The sequence below is a fragment of the Ornithorhynchus anatinus genome, chromosome 3 (genome assembly GCF_004115215.2).
Source record: "Ornithorhynchus anatinus isolate Pmale09 chromosome 3, mOrnAna1.pri.v4, whole genome shotgun sequence".
Taxonomy (NCBI): domain Eukaryota; kingdom Metazoa; phylum Chordata; class Mammalia; order Monotremata; family Ornithorhynchidae; genus Ornithorhynchus; species Ornithorhynchus anatinus.
The window spans coordinates 21,999,686-22,023,926 of NC_041730.1; the positions used below are offsets into that span (position 1 = coordinate 21,999,686).

At 56.0% G+C, this 24,241-nt stretch overlaps 1 protein-coding gene across 1 annotated transcript in view; it reads left to right on the top strand.

The window, feature by feature from the left end:
- AMBRA1 (autophagy and beclin 1 regulator 1) overlaps positions 1 to 24,241 on the top strand; it is a 171,499-nt gene that overhangs the window by 24,539 nt on the left and 122,719 nt on the right. The window contains 7 exon segments of the mRNA XM_029059290.1: positions 11,536 to 11,786; positions 12,171 to 12,229; positions 12,731 to 12,914; positions 14,286 to 14,458; positions 15,356 to 15,422; positions 15,968 to 16,114; positions 16,400 to 17,448. Coding sequence (XP_028915123.1) covers positions 11,652 to 11,786; positions 12,171 to 12,229; positions 12,731 to 12,914; positions 14,286 to 14,458; positions 15,356 to 15,422; positions 15,968 to 16,114; positions 16,400 to 17,448 — 1,814 coding nt within the window. The 5' untranslated portion in view covers positions 11,536 to 11,651.

Here is a 24,241-nt window from a genome sequence, read left to right on the forward strand (position 1 = left end):
TGGTATTCCGTAGCAGAGTCCTCAGGTTCGGGGGAATTTTAATATTTTAAGATCTCTTGCCTGCAGGGAGGCCGTTTCTTGCGTCTCTGTAGTTTCTTTCGCCTGATTTTCCTGTTTGTTCTACTAGTTTTAGTGCTTGATACACTAACTTCATACCTGACTTGATCCGTAGTAGCTCTCAATACGAGACAAGCCGTTTTTGCGGGGGTGTGGGCGGGCAGGTTTCCTAAAAAACGAAACGGTGGAGGTTGCTTTGGTTACTTGCAGGTTTTTTCATAGAAAACCTTGCATTGTTCACGTGTTACTGTCATTACCGAGCTCCTATCTAATCCAGCAGGTTGAAGGGCTGTCAGAGAACACCAGCCCTAAACTGCTCAATGGTTCGTATCTTAATCCGTGGCATTTATTGAGTGCTTACTGTGTACAAAGCACTGTTCTAAGCACTTTGGCGAGTACGAACAACAGAGTTGGTAGACCCAGTCTCTGGCCACAAGGAGTTTGCAGTCTAGAGGGGATTAAGATTAATATTAAGGAGAGGGGAAATAGTAGAGTATAAGGATACTTAAATTTTGTGGGTCTAGGGTGAATATCACAGTGCTTAAGGGATACACAGCCAAGGGCTTTGTCGACACAGAGGGGAGGGCAGGTCGGAGAAATAAAGGGCTTAGTCTGGGAGAGCCTCTTGGACACAAGCAGACCAACTCCTGCGCTTAGAACAGTGCTGTGCACATAGTAAGCGCTTAACAAATACCATAATTATTATTATTATTATTAACTCCTGGGTTCTGGAACTGCTTCTGGCAGGGCAGGTAGGTTGTAGGTATGAAGGGGCAGGAAAAAGATGTAGCACCTAAGCTCTCCTATTTTCATCCTATTTCATGTTCTCGTTATGTGCTTGTACGTTAGGTTTGGTTTTTAATTTCATAGTTGACAGACTCAAGCAGCTCTAGCTGTTGACACATTTCTCTACCGGTTCCTCTTTGAGATATAAGTTCCTTCCACGCTACCACACAGTATTGAATCCCACCTCAGAGCTCCTGAAGCGGGTAAATCTCTTCTCCCCGGTCGGTCGTTCTCACGTGCTGAGAGAAATCTGCAGGGTGACTCTCTTCTCAGAGTTTTGCCTTCTGAGGAGGATTGAATTCGGCTCTTAGGAGGTGATGGCTATTTCCGGTCGGAAGTTATGCTGTCCTCCTCAGTGAGGTTACTGCAAAGTCCAAATCTGCCTCAGATCCTTTTGGGAGAATTGGCGGAGAGGAGGAGACGATCCATCTCACCAAAGACCGAGGAAACCCATGGCTCCCGATTCCTCGGGATCAGCAAACCATTTTTGACCAGTGAGAGAACAAGCAAATCCCCGTTGTCCCGCGCTGAAAAATAGACTTGCTGCCAGAAGGCAGAGAGGTTTCCCTCCCGAGCAGCGGGGCGCTGGTGAGACCTCAGTGGTTTCTGTGGCTTCACAAGCCAGAGAAAGTGACCGAGGTTAAGCGCTAGTCAGAAATGGCTGAGCTATAGGTATTTCTGCTCTTTCTCACCCTTTCTGTGTGAGAGGCCACCTCTTACCAACATCGTGGTTCCTGCTAGGCTGGATGTTCCGGGCGTATTTTTTTTAACGCAGACGGGAGCCGGGGTTTGCATCTGCTTCTTTCTTTGAAGGCCTTCAAAATGTGTCACCGATTGCTATTTCCGCTCCCAGTATGTTGCACGAGGGAGGGTGAGAGAGACAAGCTTCCGAGAGCCATCTCTGCTCTTCGTAGCTTGGGAGCCAGGAGATCTAGCCAGCCACGTTGGGGTAATCGCACCAGTCTACCTCAGTCCGCTTTCGGAGATTTGGGCTAACCTGAGCCGAGAGCTGTCGATTCTAGAAGTCTCTGAGACCGTCTCCGGGCCGGGCTGCATCCTGGAGACGTAAATCCGGCCTGGTGGGGTCCAGAGTGTCCCCGAATGCCCCTCAGCAAAAATAAAGCTGCCGGATAGAAACTCCAGATTCCTACCCACAAAGAGGCAGGGAGCGTCGGGCCTTTAATTCGTGGCTTGACCATTTGTACCTTAACTGCTAGATGGCGGTGAACTTCCCCAGGTGTTGTCTTCAAAGTATGTGGTACTGAGAGACACTGACAGGCCCAGATTTATCTTGTCGTAATAGGCCTGGAGGGGTGGTGTCTGTGGGCTGGGCTAGAGTTGGCCTCAGTGGCTTCCCTGTGTCATCTCCTGGGTGCAGACTGATGCTCTGGGTGCTTGCCTCTTTCCTCAACACTGCCAGGCCTAAGTGGGGATCAGGCTTCCGGGGGAGGAGGCGGTTCGTGGCCGGCTGTTTAAAGTCTGGCCGCAACTGCGCGTTTTACGCGGGTCTGGTGTTCCGCGTGGACTCGCGCAACGAACTACGATTGAGCTCTGCAAGTCCCAGCAGTCCTGGGAGACGTCCGTGCCTGCCGAAGAGACCGAGTTGAGCAAACAGCCCTTCCAGAAGCGAGGCCCAAGATGGCCCCGAGAGTCAGAAACCAGATCCTTAGACTCGGTGGGAATCGGAGTTGGATTGGGCGGGCCGAAGCCGGTTCGTTATGGGCGGGAAACGTGTCCGCTAATTCTGCTGTATTGTACTCTCCCGAGTGGTACCTTGCTCTGTGCAGAGTAAGCGCTCATGAAAGAGAAGCAGAGTGGCCTAGTGGAAAGAGCCCAGGTCTGGGAGTCAGAAGGACCTGGGTTCTAATCCCGGCTCTGCCCCTTGTTTGCTGTGTGACCTGGGGGCAGGTCACAACTTCTCTGTGCCTCAGTTCCCTCATCTGTAAAATGAGGGATGGGGGCTGAGTCCAACCTGATTAGCTTGCGTCTACCCCAGCGCTTAGAACAGTGCTTAACACAGAGTAAGTACTTAACAGATGCCGTCGTCATTATTGTTAGTGTAAATACCATTGATCGATTCATACGGGTCACTTGCGTGTGTCTGGCGGAAGGGGCTACGTCCTCGGAAGAGTGCCGGTTTACTTTTTAGCCTATTTCTGAGAAGGCAAAAATGAGGCTGTTTTCCAAGGAACTGGCCCCCGATTTTTCCATTGCCTTTCTGTTCCAAATCACCCAGACTGTTTGTCTTTGTAGTCCCAACTCCCTGGATATAATTGCTTAATTTTTTCCACTCTTGTTTTTGTATACTTTTTGAATTCCACAGGGTCTAGTATAGTACTCTGCACGCTGATAGGTACTCAGTCTATAGCATTGATATCTAGGCATTTCCCATGGCTTCTCTGTTGTTGATTAGAACGCCCCCCTTGACCCCTTTCTCTTCACCCAACTTTCTGTTTTTGCAGAGATTTTAAAAAAATTAACAGCTTTCATGGTGCTTCGTGGAAGCCCATCACTTATGGGGACTGTGAGCAGATGTCTTTCCGACCTCTTTTGTCTGGTCTTGAGCCTAAGCAGACCCTTTCACTCATTCATTCATTCACTCAGTCATATTTATTGAGCACTTAAACTGTGTGCGAAGCATTGTATTAAGCGCTTGGGAGAGTTCAGTATAACAGTAGACACATTCCTGCCCACGACGAGCTCACAGTCTAGAGGGGGAGACAGACATTGTTATAAATAAACAAAATGGATAAATAAATTACAGATATATACATATGTGCTGTGGGGTTGGGAGGATGAATGAAGGAGTAAGTAAGAGTGGCACAGAAGAGAGTGGGAGAAAAGGAGAGGAGGGCTTAGTCAGGGAAGGCTTCTTGGAGATTGCCTTCAGTAAGGCTTTGGAGTGGGGGAGAGCAGTTCCTTCAGTTCTTAACGGCGCTTTTGAATAGGTTTGTGAAAGCGGTGGGAGAAGAGAGGGGTCTCTCGCACCCACCCACCCCCAAGAAGATCCAGGAGGCACTCCTGGAATCCCCACTTCAGAGTCATAAACGAAGTTAATCAGAGTTCCTCACAGGTATACAGGCTGGGATTCTCAAATGATCGGAGGCCATTTGGTGGTTTTCATGGATTGCCAGCCGGGCAGTTGAGAGGCCCCTACCTGAGAATGTGAGCACTTCCCGCCACGTCCCGGCAAAGAGCCTCAAGGACCGGTCACGGGTCAAGAACTGGGGACCCAGAGGTCTCCTGAAGAACCTTTAATTTTGACTCATAATTCCATAGGGCCAGTGATTACACCGTGAGGAGGGGCAGCGGCGCTCCTCTGCTGTTTTGTCAAACTTAGTAGAAAGTCCCAGACTTCAGTCTGAATAAGCTCCTGAGTTCTACTTGGAGAGAATGAAAAAAAAAAATCCAGGTGGCCAAGGAGCGCACCTCAGGAGACAGATTCTTAATCCTGTGAACGAGCACCCAGATGTCTTGAAGGGATTTTTCCCAGCCATTTTAAAGAAGAGATTTCTCCAGACTCGAGGAAGGGAAATGCCAGGTGACCCCTCTCGGACTCTGGACTAATCATTCTAAAGCCCAAGGGGTCGTTCCCCTGAATAGGCTGCTTTGCAAGAAGGGGCCGGCCCCCACCCCTTCGGTGGTCCTAAGGAGACCGATATCTCTGCCCTCTAGTTTCCCGCCTGACGCTTAGCTAGGAATACCGCTGATATTCACCTGTCAAGCTGATTTTGGCCTGGGGAGAAGGAGGGTGTCTCGCTCTCCCTCCACCCCATACCCCCTTGGCCAGACTCCCAGTGTCGAAAAGCCCGCAGGGTGCTAGCCCACCTGCCTTATTGGCAGCCCTGGCTTACTCCCCAAACCTAGGGTCAGCCTCCAGGGAGGGGGTTCCCAACCCAAAGCTCATGGGTCCGGGGGTTCAGCGGGACCTTAGTGATAGGGTCCCACTACCCTCTTGCAGTGAGTCCCTTCCAGAAAATGAATCCCATCTTCTTCCAGGACTAGCAGAATGAGGAAAGTCCCTCTTCCCCAAAGAGTTCCTGGAGGAGAGCTGCCAGCGCTTGGCTCTTGAAAAGAGAGAGTTAAAGTAACTACATTTGGTGTGACCTGAGCAGAGGAGAGCAGCGTAGCATAATGGAAAGCACACAGGGTGAGTCAGAAGACCTGGGTTCGAATCCCACCTCCACCACTTGCCTGTTGTTTGTCTTCGGGCAAATCACTTAACTCCCCTATGCCTCAGTTTCCTCAACTGTAAAATCGGGATGAAAAACCCTCTCTCCCGCCTGTGAAAACTGTGAGCCTCATGTCTGCGGCAGGGATTAGAACCTAGGTCCTGTGGCTCCCAGGCCTGGGCTCTTTCCCCTCAGCCATGCTGCTTCCTGAGAGCCTGCGATCGGCAGAACGCTGTACTGATCACTGTACATTCCAAGCGCTTAATACAGTGCCCTGCACACAATAAGCTCTCAATAAGTATGATTTGAATGATAGATGCAGGAGATGCAGGAGACACGATCCTCGGAATACTTATCTCACTGCTCTGCACACAGTAAGCACTTAATGAATACCATTTCCATTACTCCTTGGATCAGTCAGTTCTCCTAGTGGCCTCTATCATCTTGGACTTGGCAGTCATTTTCACAGATCCCCCCCCTCTAGACTGTTAGCTTGTCGTGTGTCAGCTGTGTGACTGTGGGCAAGTCACTTCACATCTCTGTGCCTCACTTACCTCATCTGTAAAATGGGGATTAGATTAAGACTGTGAGCCCCACGTGGGACAACCTGATTCCCCTGTGTCTACCCCAGTGCTTAGAACAGTGCTCTGCACATAGTAAGCGCTTAACAGATATCGACATTATTATTGTTATTATTATTATTATTATTGTGGACAGGGAAGGTTCTTCCAATTCTGTTGTGTTTTACTCTTCCCCAGTGCTTAGTACAGTGCTCTACACACAGCAAGTGCTCGACGAATACGGTTGATTCATTCATTAACATCAGGTTCCTCTTAAGGGTGGGCAGGTGGGGGGTTCTTGTTAAGCTGGTGCCTAAGGAACCCATCCAAGCCTGTCTCTTCACTGAGGAACCCACCCCCTCCTTGGGTCAGTAATGTTATCCTCAGGCAGCTGACCTAGTCTCGGAGCCCCTATAAAGCCGTGCTTTTATATTCCTCTCCTGGAACGAGCCGTGTCCGCGCCCCAACACCCATGTGATCACCCGAATTTCCTTGAGATCCCAGTTAGTCCTCAGGGACAGCGTGGCCTAGTGGAAAGAGCACGTTCCTGGGAGTCACCCGGAGGACCTGGCTTCTAATCCCGGCCCCACCACTTGCCCACTGTGTGACCTTGGGCAAGTCGCTTAACTCCTCCGGGCCTCCGTTTTTGCGTCTGCTAAACGGCGGCCAAATGCCCGTTCGTCCTCTTAGACCGTGAGCCCCGTGTGGGACCGGAACCGTGTCCGATCTGATCTCGTATTTACCCCGGCGCTTAGCACAAATACCGCAGTTCTTGTTGTTGTCTCAAGCCCTGGTTGTCATCAGAGGCAGGGTGGACACCTATTTATTCCCACTTGATCCAGACCCCTCATGTTCCGCAGAGGTCGGGGCCGGGACCTCTTCTCGGCTTCAGCGGATCCCCTAAGGTCCCCGTCCCCATCGTCGTGCAAGAGATTGGGCAGACGGCCCCGAAAGGTGGGGCTGGAGGGCAGGCCGACGGCTTCACTCCCACCTCCACCACCTGGCTGTCATTCGTTCAGTCGTATTTAGTGAGCGCTTACTTTGTGCAGAGCACTGGACCAAGCGCTTGGAAAGTACAGTTCAGCCATCGAGACAATCCCTGTCCACAGTGGGCTGATAGTCTAGAAGGGGGGGAGACCGACATCAAAACAAGTAAACAGGCATAGATAGCATCAATATAAATAGAATTATAGATATATATGCATCAAAACAAGTAAACAGGCATTAATATAAATAGAATTATAGATAGATGCATATAATACACAAGTGCTGTGGGGCGGGGACGGGGGTAGAGCAGAGGGAGCGAGTCGGGGCGATGGGGAGGAGAGGGGGAGCTGAGGAAAAGGGGGGCTTAGTCTGGGAAGGCCTCTTGAAGGAGGTGAGCCTTCAGTACGGCTTTGAAGGGGGAAATTGTGATTGTTTGGTAGATGTGAGGAGGGAGGGCGTTCCAGGCCAGAGGTAGCGCGAAGGAGGCACCGTGAGGAGGAGCGGAGTGTGTGGGCTGGCCTGTAGAAGGTGAGAAGGGAGATGAGGTAGGAGGGGACAAGGAGATGAACAGCTTTGAAGTCACTAGTGAGGAGTTTTTGCTCTGTGATGGCCCACAGCCTTCCCCCCCCTCCGGTCAAAGTGATCACGTGGAAAGCCTACTCACCTTTGGATATTCCACATTTGACAAAGTAGTCCTGAGAAAATCCTGGCAGATTGTGACCTCCTCCCTCTGAGCCGGAACACCATACCCACTGCCAACCTCACCTTTCAGCCCTATTTAGGCCTTGCTTTTTTTTTTTTTTTGCACTGAAGAGATTTAGGGAAAGCAGCGTGGCTCAATGGAAAGAGCCTGGGCTTCGGAGTCAGAGGTCATGAGTTCCACTGCCGGCTCTGCCACTCGTCAGCTGTGTGACTGTGGCAAGTCACTTAACTTCTCTGTGCCTCAGTTACCTCATCTGTAAAATGGGGATTAACCGTGAGCCTCACGTGGGACAACCTGATTACCCTGTATCTACCCCAGCGCTTAGTGCTCTGCACATAGTAAGCACTTAACAAATACTGACATTATTATTATTACTTTGGGCGCATCTCAAACCCATGCTCCCTTCTGGGCCCCCTTGGTCTCATTCTGGCTTCAGGATGGATTTGGGAAACTCTGTCTTCCCCGTTTTCCCAAACCACATGGAAGACATCCTTTTCTCTCCTTGCCTGGCAACAGGACTGCCCGACTTCTTTCTGTTTGATATAAATTTCTGTTATTCTTTTTAGAGAGAGCCAGAAAATAAAATCTTCCCAGATAGCTGTGTCGAGAGCCTCAGGAGGGAGTCTTTCTCCTTTAAAGAAGCAAAATGAGGAATCAGCTGTAGGCCCTTGAAAGAGACGTACTTGGTGGTTTTTTTTTTTCTTTATGTTATCCGTTAAGCACTTATTATGTGTCAGGCACTTTTCTAAGCACTGGAGTAATTCCAAGATAGGTTGGACACAGTCCCTGTCCCACTTGGGGCTCACGGTCTTTACAGATGAGGTAACTGAGGCACTGAGACGTGAAGTGACTTGCCCAAAGTTACAAATCAGACAAGTGGCGGAGCCAGGACTAGAACTCAGGTCCTTCTGACTCCCAGGCCCGAGCTCTATAGGCCACCCTGCTCCTCAATATTTGAGGTCTCAGGCCCCCCGACTCTCTCTCCCTGCTTTCCAGTCCAATTTCTGATTTGAGACCATAACATCGAAGCATTTACTTCCAAGGAGGGAAAGTGTTCGGGCACGATTGTGCAAACGATGGGATTCAGTCGTTAATCGTATCTATTGAGTGCTTACTGTGCGCAGAGCACTGTGCTAAGCACTTGGGAGTTTACAATATCAACATTCCTTGCCCACGACGAATTTATAGTCTTCCCCTCCAGACTTGTAGTAGTTCGTCTCCTTCACATCCTAGAGTTCTAGGTTACCCTGTCAGATCTTTCTCCATCACCCAACATCTCTCCGAAACCTTTTTCTTCCTACCTCCAGGTTACTGGAAGTCACAGGGTCGCAGCTGAAGTTTCCACTAGCACTTTACAAGGCTGTAAATGGTTTGAGACCCTCCCCTCCTTCCCCCCTCCCTTTCCCCAAGCAGCAGAGCTGTTTGCAAGCACTTTGATGTTGCTCTGCTGAGGACAAAAGACCTTTAGACCTTGTACATTCTTTTTAGAGTTCCTCCCTCTCACATGCTTGCCCTCGTTATTTGGTGAGGATGTTGGTTTTAGGGCCCGGCTTTGGGCTGAACGCTGAGAGGCTTTTAGCCTATTTCTGGCTCCTTGCTGGAAAAGAAATCCGTCAAATCACTTGGGTTCTTTCAGCCTGGAGCGCCAACTTTTCACTTTAGTGGGGGAATGAACTTGGGACAGACCGGTGAGGGGACAGGGTATAGAAAAGCAGGGGTGGAGCCAAGTGGCCATAGGGGGAAGGGGAGAAAAAGGAAGAAACTGCAGACACTAACCCTAACACCTTTTGGGTCTATACTGCACTTTGTGGCCTGGTTCAACTTTCTGTAATGTTGTTTGGTGCCCATGTCTTCCCTCTTCAGAAACCTCCAGGGGCCACTTGCTCATTACTTGCCCCGTCCAGAAAAAAACGAAGCCAAAAAAACCCCCCACAAAAAATGCTCCTGGCCATTTGTTTCAGGCTTTCCTACGCGCATATCTTACCCCTTTCACTCCCTTCTCTTCTCTCTGGGCTCCGGATCTCCTCCCCTAACCCTCTCCTCCCTGCCCCTTCCGAGTCCTTGTTCGTGTCCTTGCCCGTTTGGAACTCCCTCCCCTTTCATATCCACTAGACCATACCTCAGCTCACTTTAAAGCCCTTCTGAAATCCCATCTCTTCCAGGAAGCATTTTCCAGTTCATTTCCTTCTCCCCAGCACTTACTTTATTCTCAGTCAGCCATAACACTAGGGTACACAGAGACTGGGTTACTCTGTTTTTTCTGCGTGTATTTATTCACTTGTCTGTTTTTTCCATTTTCATGATGTATTGATCTTTTTCCTCTCCTACTGTAAATAATTTTATGTGCCACTCCCCCTGTTAGATTGTCAACAGCTCGAAGGCAGGGATCAGGTCTCATGCTTGTATTGTGTTCACCCAATAGTTTAGTACAGGGTTCTGCACCCAGTGGGTCCCCTAGTCAACAGAACTGATTGCTTGAACGTCCTCTGCTTTGGCCCCACTGCATCAGTCAGTCAACACGGCTGCGTGGCTTAGTGGATAAGAGCACGGGTCTGGAAGTCACAAGAGCCTGGGCTCTATTCCCGGATCTGCCACGTTTCTGCTGTGTGACCTTGGGCAAGTCCCTTCACTTCCCTGCGCCTCAGTTCCCTCATCTGTAAAATTGTGATTAAGACTGTGAGCCCCATATGGGACAGGGACCGGGTCCAACCCGATTAATTTGTATCTTCCTCAGAGTTTAGAACAGCGCTTGGCACATAAACAGCGCTCAACAAATACCGTAATTATTATTGCTGTTGTTCTTTTTTAAGTGGCAGCGGCTTCACTGAGGGCTCGGGATGGGCCAGGTCAGCTGGGGTCGCTGCCCCTCGTTAGGCTGTGCAGGGGTTGGCAGCCTCAGGCTTGGCATCAGTCGGCGGTATTTGTCAAGCACTTACCGTGCGCTAAGCACCTGGGAGAGAATTATAGAGTAGAATTGATAGACACGTCCCCAGGAAGTGGTGCGTGGCTTTGCAGAGTGACCCTGTGCAGTTTTCCCAGCCGCTGTAAGCAGCTCGAGAGCCGGGACCCCCCGCCCCCCCCAACCTTGTTCCCAGTGTGTCCCCCCAGCCTGTTTGGTTAGGCTGGGATGAAGGTGCCCTACTCATTTCCCCCCCAGGCTCTGGGGGGCCGTAGGTGAGAAGAGCTCCCGGCCTGGCCCAGAGCCTGGCAAGAGAAAACCCACGGTGCTGGTGTCCCGCCAGGGGTCACGACCTGCAGACGAGGGGCGAGAGGAGGCACCGTCATCTTGGCTCCCTGCCCTGTCCCTTTCTAGCTCCTCGGCCTCCCGTACCGCCCACCGAGCTCTGCGAGTGAACGTAATGGGTTGATCGGTCTCCTCGGACCCTGGCCCACGGGCACGGTCAGTCAGCCGATCGTATTTACTGAGTGATCACGGCGTGCAGAGCCCTGTACTAAGCGCTTGGGAGAGTACAGTTTAACAGACACACTTCCCGTCCACAGCGGAGCTGGTGGATCCTCTTGCCCCCTTGGGACCCGGTGTCCGTTTTCAGCCGTGAGGAGGTTTTACTTGCCGCCGCTCTCTGACCTCGCAATGTGAGGAGATTCAACCTTTCCAGTGGGCTTTACCACGGGAAAAGCTTGTGCAGCGCATCGGTTTGAGCGGGGTTAGGAAGGCGACGTGAAGGATCTGGGTGCCACACAAGAGACCGTCTCTGCTCCTCCTCCGGAAGGAGCCAGGCCAGGGTGGAGCCGGCACGGGCGCTGAAATCTCCCTGCATTTTGCACTACTGAGAACTGAGGCCTGCGGTTTCCTAGTCTGCCCTGGAAGGCGCTCCGTGTCCCTCCGGAGGGCTTCCCTTTGGCGAGGTTTGGGCCATCAGTAGCAACAGTTTGACTAGAAAAAAATGGATATTTTGCTCATTGACAGAGTAAATCCATGCCTTTATCCGTAAAGTGGGAGGTCCAGTATTTAGAATGGGAGTTCTTCTTGTAGGTGGTTAGGCTTGGAGGATGGGCAGGTGGAAGTGTAGACAGACCTTTTCTTGGCAGGGAAAGCTGGTGGAAAAAATAATGACCAAGTCTATTGGAGCACACTCCTTGGCTCCTAAGTTAAAAGGCGGAAGTTGGTGTCGAGTAGATGGCTAAGGAGTAGATGGAGATGTCTCCTTTCTAGAAGTACATGAATTGTGGGGTGTGGTGAGGGGGGTGGGGAATCATCCCTTTTCTTCCAACTCCCAAACCATTCCTGACAATATATTATCTCCCCTAGATTTCCATGAGGACAACTTTCAAGGACCTGAATGGCCTCGTTGTAGCTACTTCAAAGATTGGAGCGGAAGCCTCCCCCGTTCTCCGTGCCCGGTGTGACAGTGGCTACTAAGAGCCATGAAAGTGATTCCCGAAAAGAATGCCGTCCGGATACTGTGGGGCCGGGAACGGGGCGCACAGGCCCTGGGGACGCAGCGACTTCTGCAGGAGCTGGTGGAGGATAAAACACGATGCATGAAATGGGAGGGCAAGGCAAGGATGTGAAACCTTTTTGTTCAGGGGCTGGCGGTGAAGAGTGGCGGGGGTGGGGTAGGGACTCAGCGCGGACTGGAAGAGAGGTAGCTGGGAAGAATCGGGGGTGAAGCTCACCTTGTGAATTCCGGAAGAATTGGGAATGTTCCATAAAACCGCGGTAGCTGTCTCAGCAGGGTCCGGAAGCTAGCCCCTGGAAGTCCTTACGGGCAGACTCCCAAACTGAGCTCTTGGGGCTGGCTTAATCACCGTCTCCGCTGATCGAGTCTGGGCCGAGGAGACTTCCCTGGGTTGGTCCATTAGTGCTGAGGAGACTTCCCTGGGATGGTGCGTGAGCCGGTCTTGTGATGATCTCTGTGCCCTCTCCTCTGTTTCCTTTTCCAGAAAGTAGAACTGCCTGACAGTCCTCGCTCCACCTTCTTACTGGCCTTCAGCCCAGACAGGTACCTTGTTTTCATTTTCCACCCCGTTCACCGTAATGACCGGGACATCTGCAAGCCTCAGTGTCGGGCAGTGAGCCCGAGACCCACACCGTACAGATGCAGGCTTCGCAGAGGACGAGGCGTGTGGGCCAGATGCCCGTTGGCAGTTGGGAGCCTTCTTTTTGTAGCAGATCCGGAAAGAAGGGAGCGGCAAACTTGGACCGCTCCCTGGAAGCCGTCTAGGTTTCTCTCGTATGGGCATTTGAAGAGGAGGCGGTTTGTGGCTTGGCTTTCGGGAGCCGGTCTCCCCACCTGGAAGAGCCGCCTTGAAGTCCATCCAGTATCGAGGCTGACGGGGACCGGGCCGAAAAGGAGGTCGAGAGCGAAAAGACCAGCTAGCCGGTCCCCTAGGCTAAGGCTTCCCCGTCGATTTGCGCTCCCTTTCCCCCCGCCCCCCCCCGCAAAAGGCTCAGCTGAAAATATTCTTTTTCCCCATTTCTCGTACCTTCCTGTTTTGCGCAGGACTCTCATGGCCTCTACCCACGTGAACCACAACATCTATATCACCGAGGTGAAGACAGGCAAGTGTGTCCATTCTCTGGTCGGACACCGCCGCACACCCTGGTGTGTGACCTTTCATCCCACCATTCCGGGCCTCATTGCTTCTGGCTGCCTAGACGGGGAGGTTAGGATTTGGGATTTACATGTGAGTATCTCCTTCGGCTCCCCTTTTCTTTTGGTAGGTTCTTGGCTACTGGGGACATGGAATGATTGGGTTCGGGACTGTGGGGAAGGAACTGAATTCTGCCCTCCTGAAGGCACCGCGCTGGTACCTCGGGGCCGCAGATGCTAATCGGGGCGGCCTGTAGCCCTCCCCCACTGGGTCGGTATGCGCCGCAGACTGGAAAGAGCGCGGGACTGGGTAGACCGGACACCCAGGTTCCCGTCCCGGTTCTGGCGCGTGCCTGCCGTGTGGCCTCGGGCAAGTCCCTTAACCTCTCTACGTCTGCTTCGTCCGTCAATCCGGGATAATCTGTCTGTATGGATCTATCTCGGATCTACCCCGGTGCCTACAGCACAGTGCTCGGAACAGAAATACGCTTAATAAATGCCATCGTCGTCGTCATTATTATTGTTATTATTTTGAGGCCCTCCCCGAGGTGAGCAGCCCCATCCTCTCTTCAGGTGGCTCTCCTGTCACCCTTTCCCAGGTGACCTCAAGTCACCCGGCAGGGTATTAAGCGGCACTTCGGAGCAGTCGCTCGGCGGCCAGTGTCCTCTTTTCAGCCAGCTGTCTGTCGTATTTATTGAGCACTCACTGCGTGAACAGCACTGGACTAAGCACTTGGGAGAGTACACTCTAACAATAAACACACACATTTCCTGCCCACAACAAGCTTACAGTCTAGAGGACTGCTGTGTTGAGACAGGACTGTGGAAGTAAGGTTGGGCTTGGGAGCAGGGGCTCTTGGTGGGCGTGGAAGCCAGTTTCCTTCCTTTGGGGGGGTACAATGAGACGAGCCCCCCCCCCCCCCGGCCTTTCCCGGGAAATGCCATGTGGTCATTGCTCGCGTAATAATAATGCTGGTATTTGTTAAGTGCTTCCTACGTGCAGAGCACTGTTCTAAGCGCTGGGGTAGATACAGGGTAATCAGGTTGTCCTACGTGAGGCTCACGGTTAATCCCCGTTTCACAGACGAGGTCACTGAGGCCCAGAGAAGTGAAGCGACTCGCCCACAGTCACCCAGCCGACAAGTGGCAGAGCCGGGGTTCGAACCCATGACCTCTGACTCGGAGGCCCAGGCTCTTTCCACCGAGCCACGCTGCTTCTCTGCGTCCTGTCGGGCCTTCCACGGTCAGAGGGAAGGTCCTTGTCCGAACAACAGGAGCGCAACGGGGCTGGGCCGCCGAGCCGGGGCTGCCGGGTGGCGGCTCCGCGGCCTCTCTACCGGGCGCTTAGTCGGAGGAGGCCCCCCGGGCCACTTAGGTAGCCAGAAAGGGGGCCTGCGTGAGATGCGTCGCCCGGTTTACCGGCGGCTTGTGACCTGAGAGTGTGCTGGGAATGATTCCCCCACAGGGTGGCAGTGAAAGCTGGTTCACGGATAGCAACAATGCCATCGCCTCCCTGGCTTTCCACCCCACGGCTCAGCTCCTGCTCATCGCCACAGCCAACGAGATCCACTTTTGGGATTGGAGCCGGCGGGAGCCCTTCGCCGCGGTGAAGACGGCCAGCGAGATGGAGCGGGTTCGGTGAGTACCCCGGCCTGGGCGTGGGGAGCCGAGCCTCTCCTGGCTTGGGCGGCGGATCCCTCTGCTCCGCTCTCCTCCGCGTCCGCCCCGTCCGTCGGTCCGGGATAAGCCGCCCGCGTGCCCCTCGTGGATCTGTCTCGGATCTACCCCGGTGCTTACAGCCCGGCGCTCGGCACGTAGAGATGCTTAGTAGGTGCCCTCGTCGTCTTCGTCGCTATTGTTGTGATCACGAGGCCCTCCCCGAGGTGAGCAGCCCCACCGTGTCTTCAGGCGGCCCTCGTGTCGCCCTTTCCCAGACGACCTCGGTCACCCGGCAGGGTGTTAAGGGGCACTTCGGATTAGCGGACGGCGGGGGACCCCACCCCTTGCCAAGCGCCCGAGTACGTCTCCGCCAAGGGCCCGGGGCCCGCCCGCCGTGGGTCTCCCTCCGAGGCCTAGCTTCCCGGGTGTCTCCCGCGGGGCCGGATGGCCGCGTAGGGCGGCGGCGGCCGAAGATTCCTTCTGGCGGAAACCGGGCTGCCGTCTGGGTGCGGATTCAGAAGGCGTCGTGGGGAGTGGCGTCTTCGGAGTGGGCGCGCTCATCGGAGCCCCGGGGGAAGGGAGTGTCCCGGCTGAGGTCCGGCACGCGTCCGAGCCGGCAGGTGTCGGTGGAGCCTTTAGGGGCCCCCGAGACCCCTCCCGGGAAACTCCCGGTCTGGCTCTGCCGTGGTCCGGCTCCTCGGAGAGGCGCGTCCTCCCTCCGGGGCTCCAGCCCGTGGGATTCGGGGGGAGGAGAACCGGGCCTCTAGGAAGCTCGGGAGCCGTAATGGTTCTTCCGTGTCTTGATCTAACACTGTCCCTATTTTTCTCCCACCGTGTCTGTCTCCCCCCCCCCCCCCCCCCCCCTTCCGTTTTTAGGCTGGTGAGATTTGATCCCCTCGGACACTACTTACTCACGGCGATTGTTAATCCTTCCAACCAGCAGGTAACATTGTTTCTGACCAACCCTCAAACCCCCGCAGGCCACGGTTTCAGCCTAGGTGAGCCGGTATGGTTTGGAATACCGGCTCCCTTCCCGAGGGCGGCACATCCCCCAGGCGGCGGAGCCCAGGGCGGGGTCGTCAGGGTGGGACGGCGGGGGGGACGGTTCAGCTTGAGCCCCGGCACCGGGCAACGAGCAGTCCCTGAGAGGGCTGGGCCCAGCCTACCCGCGGAGACGGGCGTCTCGGGGTGCCCTCGTCGCCGTAGCTTGGGTCCGCCTGGAGCTTGGCCTCGTCCACCCACCTCCGTACCCCGGCAGTAGGGCGGGGAGGAGATGGTCCGTACCTCTCCGGCCCGAAGCGGGCCCGCGGCCGGCCCGGAGGCCCCCTCCTCCCCCGCGGCCGAGGTGGTCCCGCACGGCCCGGGAGCCCCCACCCTGGGCGGGGGGTCGCCCCCGGTTTCCGTGGGTCGGGCCGGAGGCCTCGCCTCCCGGCGCGCCCGCTCCCCCCCCCCCCCCCGCCCCCAACGCGGCCCCGGTCTGCGTTCCAGAGCGACGACGAGCCGGAGCTGCCCGTGGACGGCGCGGAGATGCCGCACTACCGCCAGCGCTCGCTCCTGCAGTCGCAGCCGGTCCGCCGGACCCCCCTCCTCCACAACTTCCTCCATATGCTGTCCTCCCGCTCCTCCGGCATCCAGGTGGGAGAGCAAAGCCCGGGCCAAGATTCCGCCACCCCCTCACCCCCACCACCTCCACCGCCTCCCCCTCCGCCCGCCACGGAGAGCACCAGGACGTCCGCTCACACCAGGCTCCGCGAGCGGGCGGGCCGCCCCACGGCCGAGTGCTGCCGGCACCTGGGAATGTCGTGCCTTTGCAGCCGCTGCTCTAGTGCGCGAATTCCTTCTTCCCTCTTCCCTCGCCAGGACGGCGGCGCCCCGTCCACCTCGGCCGGGCCCACGACCCCTTCCTTTTCTTCCGTGCAGACCGAGCCCTACCACCCCCCGGAGCAGGCCTCGTCGACCCAGCAGGACCGGGGCCTCCCGACCCGGCCGTCCGCCTTCAGCACGGTCCAGAGCGGCACCGCCGGCAACACGCTGCGCAACCTGAGCCTGGGCCCCACCCGCCGCTCCCTGGGGGGCCCCCCGCCCGGCCACCCGGCCAGGTACCACCAGGCCGGGAGGGAGCTGGCCTCGGGGCTGGGGGGCGCCGACTGGACCCGGACGGTGCTGAGCGCGAGCTCCCGCTCGGAGGCCGAGGCCATGCCCCCGCCGCGGACCAGCGCCTCCTCGGTCAGCCTGCTGTCCGTGCTGCGGCAGCAAGAGGGCGGCTCGCGGGCGTCCGTGTACACCTCGGCCACGGAGGGCAGGGGCTTCCCGCCCCCGGGGCTGCCGGGCGAGGCGGAAGGCGCGGGCGGCGCCGGCCAGGGCAACCCGGGCACCGTCCGCAACGAGCTGCAGTGCGACCTGAGGCGCTTCTTCCTGGAGTACGACCGGCTCCAGGAGTTGGACCAGGGGCTGGGGGCGGAGCCCGGCCCGGCCCAGCAGGCCCAGGAGCTGCTCAACAACAACGTGGAGCCGGAGCGGCCGGGCCCTTCCCAGCAGCCCACCCCCCACAGCAGCGAGAACAACTCGAACCTGTCGCGGGGCCACCTGAACCGCTGCCGGGCCTGCCACAACCTCCTGACCTTCAACAGCGACACGCTGCGGTGGGAGAGGACCGCGCCCGCCTACGCGCCGGGCGAAGGCGGCCCGTCCTGGCAGGTCCCCGGCGCCTTCGAGGGGGGCCCGGCCGGCGGCCAGCCGCCCGCCGCCGAACGGACCGAGGGTCGGGCGCCGGGCTCCAGCCGGCTGGAGCCGAGCGGTCCGGCCGGCCCGCGGGAGGAGAGGACTGTGGGAGTGGCTTTTAACCAGGAGACGGGCCACTGGGAGAGAGTTTACAGCCAGTCGGCTGCGAGTAGACCCGGGAATGTATCACAGGAGGCCTTAAACCAGGAAATGCCTGAGGAGAGCTCTGAAGAAGATTCGCTCCGGAGGTAAGGCGCTCTCTCCTCTCTCTCGCCTTTCTCTTTCTCCCTCCTTTCTCTCTCGATCTCTCTCTCTCTCTCCTCCTCTCCTTTCTCTCTCCTCCTCCTCTCCTTTCTCCTTTTTCTCTCTCTCTCTCTCCTCCTCTCCTTTCCCTCCTCCTTTCTCTCTTTCTCTTTTTCTCTGTCCTCTCCGTTCTCTCTCTCTCTCTTTCATCTCTTTTTCTCTCCTCTCTCTCTCCTTTCTCTGCTCTCCCCCTCTCCTTTCTCTCCTCTCTCTCCTGTGTCCTCTCTCTCCCCGCCTTCCCCGTCCCCTGGCCTAAACAGATGCTTTTGGCTTTCCGTGCGGGAAGGTCTGCCCCCGAGCCTCAGTCTGCCGGGCCTGATCTGCTTAGCTACAGCGCCGTCGGCCGTCAGCGTCGCTCTCAGGCCGCGGGGCGGGATGTGGGTCGGTTGGCCCCGGAGGAGAGGGTGACTGGATTTGCCCCGCTGATCGATCGATAGTATTCGAGTGCTCCCCGTGTGCGGAGCACTGGGCTAGGTGCTTGGGAGAGTATAGTTCAGTTTAGCTTTAGACACGTTCCTCGCCCACAGAGGGCATCCTGTTAGTCCTCTGTGCCCGGGACCCGTGAGATGCGATCGCCGGTCTTGGGAGACGAGAAGCAACGTCCCGGGCGTCGAGGAAGAGCCGGGGCGAGTGGATCCGTTGCTCTCAGGGCGGAGGACTTGGCCCGGTGAGCCGTTTGTGGAAGATGAGTCGCTGTGCTGTAGAAGATGGTGCTCCCGGGCTTCCTGGGCTAGCTTCGCCTCTCTTGCCCGAGGGCCTTCGTGCATCTCTTAGAGGTCAAACGCCAGAGAGTCATCCATCAGTCGTATTTATTGAGTGCGTCCACCGCGCGGAGCACCGTACCGAGCACCCGGGCGAGTGTTACATAACCGATCCGTTCGACCGGTTCCCTGCCCACGAGGACGTTACGGTCTAGTCTTCGACTCTCAGAACAAGTTTGCTTCAGTGCTCTGCCCGTAGTCGGAGTCCGCTAAGAGATGATGATGATGATGATGGTGATATGGGAGAGTAGGGAAAGAGCGTGAACACGGTGGCAGGGGACCCTGTGGCAGAAAACCTCAGTGATATGTCGTCTGCCGTTTTCCTGCTCGGCACGTTGGTGGTTTGATGGGAAGGGGAAAACCCAGGATCAGAGCGATAACTTTGCGTCTCCTCAAAGTGGTCTGTCGGTCGGGCGTCGAGGTCGGGGGGCACGGAGGGGCTGGCTAACTGTCATTGGAGCTGGTGGGGAGTTTTCAGCTGCTCGGAGTGGGGAAAGGAAGCTCCGGGAAAGGGCTCCCTCCCCCGCCAGCGGGCACCCCCTTAAGCCGGGTGACGGAGAAGCCAGGGTAGACCCGATTCCTCCATCACATGCTCCCCTCACGGAGGCATGTGCGCTTTCACGCTGTCTCTCTTTTTCACTTGGACGTGAGGGGGCTCTACCTGATTCTGCAAGAATCCCCAAGTCTCAGGACGGACAGCGTATCACTCTGCATCGGGAGAGCGTAAAGAATTTCTTGGGTATCGGCTCCTGTCCGGGATAGTAGGAATCGCGTTTGGGATTTATTGTGATGTGCCCGCCCTGCCCCCCCGAAGACCTCTCCTTTGGGCAGTTCCCGCGGGAGGCGTAGGATCTGTCCCGGGCGCCCCGGGACTTTGGCCTGGAAACGGTGGCTCTTCCACCTGGGGCCCCGCCTGCAGCCTCCCTCTCCCGAGCTGGCTCTTCATTCCTGCGCGCCCGGAGGTCGTAGCCACCGCTCGGTGGAGGTGTCGGCTGGAGAGGAGCAAAACCTCCCCCCCCCCCACAATTCTGCCTCCTGCCTGCCCCTCCCTCTTGTCGGCTATCAGTTGATATTTACTCGACTCCGTGGTGAGTTCGTCGTGGCCCAGTGGAAAGAGCGGGGGCCTAGGAGTCAGAGAAACAGCATGGCGGAGTGGGTAGAGCACGGGCCTGGGAGTCGGAAGGCCATGGGTTCTAATTCTGGTTCCACCCGTCTGCCGGCCCACCTCGGGCAAGTCACTTCACTGCGGTGCCTCATCTGTAAAATGGGGATTGAGCCCGGGAGCCCCACGTGGGACGGGGACCGCGTCCAGTCCGATTTGCTCGTATCCGCCCCAGTGCTCGGAACGGTGCCTGGCACATGGTAAGCGCTTACCAAATGCCCTAATTCTTATTATTATTCTAATCCCGCCTCCGCCACTTGCCCGCCCTGTGACTCCGGGCGAGTCGCTTCACTTCTCTTGGCCTCAGTCTCGTCATCTACGAAATGGGGATTGAAAGCCTGTTCTCCCTCCTACTCAGACTGTGAACTGCATGTGGGACAGGGGACGGTATCCAGTCTGATTAACTCGTATCCACCCCCGCGCTTAGTCAGTGCCTGACGCATCGAAAGTGCTTAAGAAATGCCACTGTTATTATTATTATTATTTGTCGTTATTATTATTGCGAAAGTAGCTGCTAAAAGTGCTCCCCGGCAAGAGCTGTTCTCCTGGGCTACGCAAGGGACAGCGACGGTGGTCGGAGCGTCGGGGTCGGGGGGAAACCGACCAGATGGAAACGGAGGTGCCCCGCAGCAACAGGCGCTCCAGGTGAGAGCGGGTCGCTTGGACACCGCCAGACTGGAACCTGGATCCCGGGTTCTCCACCACAGTCGCGGGCACCTCCGGGGCGGCCGCTAACTAAAGACTCCAACTAGTGAGCGTCCTCCGTGAAGACTCTTTTATTTTTCTTGCGTACCGTTAAGCACTTATTTCCCCAGATGCATTCCATTTAAAACACCGATGCTCATAATTAGGCTAATTTTGGCAAAGTGTTGCCACGAGCAAGTGGTTGGTGGGCGAGAATGCGCTGGAGGCGATTAGCATTTATTACGCGCTTGCCCCACAGCGCTTAGGAACGTATCCCAATTTTAGTTTAATGTCTCGCTCCCCCTCTAGACTGTAAGCAAGCCCCTTATGGGCAGAGATCACGCCTTCCAACTGTGTTGTGCTCTGCTCAGCGCTCAGCCCAGTGTGCTGCACGCAGTAAGCCTCGATGAATACCGGTGATTGATTCCGCCGCTAAACGCTGGGGAGGCTGCGAGATGAGCAGGCTGGACCCCGTCCGGTGGAGGCTCACATTTTCATTCGTTCATTCGGTCGTATTTATCTGCGCAAAACACTGTACTAAGCGCTCGAGAGGCTTGGCTCCTTTCACCCCCTTCAGAGCCACCGGCAGTTCCTTTTCCGGCGTGTCTCCGTACTTTTTCTTTTTCTCTGACCTCCCCTCCCTCTGAGCTCGGGCCCTCGGAGCCACCGCCTCTGCTTATCACCGCCCGGGCTAAACGGTCTCCTCCGCTCACTCACGTGAATGTGGTGACGAGGTTGAAAACCCTACCCCGTATCTCCCCCAGCGCTTCGAACAGTGCTCTGCACAGAGTAAGCGCTTAACAAATCCCCACATTATTATTATTATTCCTGGGAGCTCACTCTTAAATGGGCCAACCTGTGTAAACGGCTTCGGCCCCTCAGAACCCGATCTGCTTGTGTGGTGGTCTGGAAGCCGGGGGCCTGGCCTCCGGAGAGGCAGCGTGGCCTAGCGGGTCGGGCGCGGGCCTGGGAGTCGGAAGGACCTGGGTTCTAATTCCGCCCCTGCCACGTGTCTGCTGTGACACGGTGGGCGAGTGGCTTCACTTCTCCGTGCCTCCCTTAGCTCGTCTGTAAAACGGGGATGAAGACGGCGAGCCCCGCGGGAGACGTGGCCACCCGAGGAGCTCCTTCCGACTCTGACGCTTAGTCCAGCTGTGGCACAGATACGACAGGGCGGCAACGGGCGTCGAGTTTATTTCGGGAACACCAAAAATCCCCTCCTTCACAGGCGATGGGAGCGGGGCTGTTAAGCCACCAGGACCGGGAGTTGGACGGCGGGAGAGGGGACAGGGATGGGTCCCTGAGGCGATGGGGCGGCCCAGGCGACTCGCCGGGTGGAGGAAGGCTTTTCGGAGAAGCGGCGTGGCGCGGTGGAAAGAGCCCGGGCTTGGGAGTCAGAAGTCACGGGTTCGAGTCCCGGCCCTGCCGTTGTCAGCTGGGCGACTGTGGGCAAGTCACGTCACGTCTCTGTGCCTCAAGCTGCCTCACGTAATAATAATAACGTTGGTATTGGTTAAGCGCTTACTATGTGCAGAGCACTGTTCTAAGCGCTGGGGGAAGATAGGGGATAATCAGGTTGTCCCACGTGAGGCTCACGGTCTTCATCCCCATTTTCCAGGTGAGGTCACGGAGGCACCCAGAAGTGAAGTGACTTGCCCCCAGTCACACAGCTGCCGAGTGGCAGAGCCGGGATTCGATAACTTCTCTGTGCCTCAGTTCCCCCGTCTGTAAAATGGGGATTAAAACTGTGACCCCCACGTGGGACAACCTTGTATCCCCCCAGCGCTTAGAACAGTGCTCTGCACATAGGAAGCGCTTAACAAATACCACCGTCGTTCTTCGAACCCATGACCTCCGACTCCCAAGCCCGGGCTCTTTCCACTGAGCCGCGCCGCTTCTCATTAGTGAAATGGGGATGAAGACTCTGAGCCTCCCGTGGGGCCACCTGATGTCCCTGTATCTCCCCCAGCGCTTAGAACAGTGCCCTGCACGCAGGAAGCGCTTCACAAATACCAAACATTATTATTTTTGTGTTGTAATGAATTTTTCATCCAGAAATGGCTCCCGGTTGAGAAATCGGTCCAATTCTTCATTCCCCCAGCAGGTGACACTGTTGAGCTGTCGTTGAGAGGATGGGGGAGAGAGTCTCTCTGTGTCTCTCTCTCTGTGTCTCTGTCTCTGTCTCTCTGTCTCTTTCTGTCTCTCTCAAACACACACCCCCCCCCCCCCCCACTCCGAGAGCTCTCAGGAAGCTTGTGCGTCTGCCTTTGGGCGTCGAACGGAGGTCACGAAGGTGGCTTGCATCTGATAAGAAGAATAATAATAATGTTGGTATCTGTTAAGCGCTTACTACGTGCAGAGCACCGTCCCAAGCGCTGGGGGAGATACAGGGTCATCAGGTGGTCCCACGCGAGGCTCACAGTTAATCCCCATTTGAAGCAGCGTGGCTCTGTGGAAAGAGCATGGGCTTGGGAGTCAGAGGTCATGAGTTCGAATCCCGGCTCCACCACTCGTCAGCTGTGTGACTGTGGGCAAGTCACTTCACTTCTCTGGGCCTCAGTTACCTCATCTGTAAAATGGGGATGAAGATTGTGAGCCCCATGTGGGACCACCTGATATCCCCGTGTCTCCCCCAGCGCTTAGAACAGTGCTCTGCGCATAGTAAGCGCTTAACAAACACCAACGTTGTTATTATTATTAGATGAGGTCGCTGAGGCCCAGAGAAGTTAAGCGACTTACCCACAGTCCCACAGCTGACAAGCGGCAGAGCCGGGAGTCGAACCCGTGACCTCGGACTCCGAAGCCAGGGCTCTTTCCACTGAGCCACGCTGCTTCCGATGGGAAGGGAGTTCTCGGTCTGGTCCGAGACGGGGCGTTAGGATGAGTGGGAATTTCTCGGTCTGCGGGGAAGCAGCGTGGCTCAGTGGCAAGAGTCCGGGCTTGGGAGTCAGAGGTCACGGTTTCGAATCCCAGCTCTGCCACTCGGCAGCCGTGTGACCGTAGGCAAGTCGCTGCTCGGTGCCTCAGTTCCCTGATCTGGAGAATGGGGATGAAGACTGGGAGCCTCACGTGGGACAACCCGATGACCCCGTATCTACCCCAGCGTTTAGGACGGCGCTCTGCACGTAGTAAGCGCTTAACAGACACCAACATTATTAATCTCTAATGCCACCGGCCTAGTTGATGTTGGCTGCAGATAAAGAAAGGAGCTCGACGCACGGAAGGAAAGTCGGGGGGCGTCTCCCCCGGCTTTGTGCCGATAGTACCGAGAGCCAGTTGGGCCCCGCGGGCCTCCGGCCATCCGGCGAAGGAGGGTTTGCAGGCCGTGCGACTTGCTCGACCCCCTTGGTCTGCATCTTTGGGGGTTCGTGGACCCCCAAATGAGGGGTAGCACCTCCTCCTCCCTCCGACCCCCCCACCCCCAGAAGAGGGGCTCTTAAATTTTGGGGTATGGGATAATAATAACGTTATTAAGCACGTACCATGCGCAGAGCACCGTTCTAAGCCCTGGGGTAGATGCAGGGTCCCACATTTTTTAATCCCCATTTTTGCAGATGAGGTAACTGAGGCACAGAGAGGTTAAGTGACTTGCTCAAGATCACACAGCAGACAGTTGGCGGAGTTGGGATACTGTTGCTCTCTCCATACCGAACGGAGGATGGAACCTGCCCCGGACGGGCACTGTTTTTGAGTCGCGCGCGCGCGATCGCTGGGAAGAGGCCTTTCCGCCGTGACTCCCTCCAGTAGGTGTCATCGAAGAAGGGATTTGAATTTAAGGGGAGGAAGAAAATCCTAGCGTTTCCTTTCGTCTACTCGGATCTTCTAGTATACAGGCAGAGCAGCCAGACGAGGACCTCGCCAAGCGCTTCTTTTCGGAAACCGGACGTAACCCTCCTAGTGATGATAACGTCGGTATTTGTTAAGCGCTTACTGTGTGGCAGAGCACTGTTCTAAGCGCCGGGGTAGATACAGGGTCATCAGGTTGTCCCGCGTGGCGCTCGCAGTCTTAATCCCCATTTTCCGGATGAGGTCACTGAGGCACAGAGAAGTGAAGTGACTCGCCCACGGTCACCCAGCTGACAAGTGGCAGAGCCGGGAGTCGAACCCATGACCTCTGACTCCGAAGCCCGG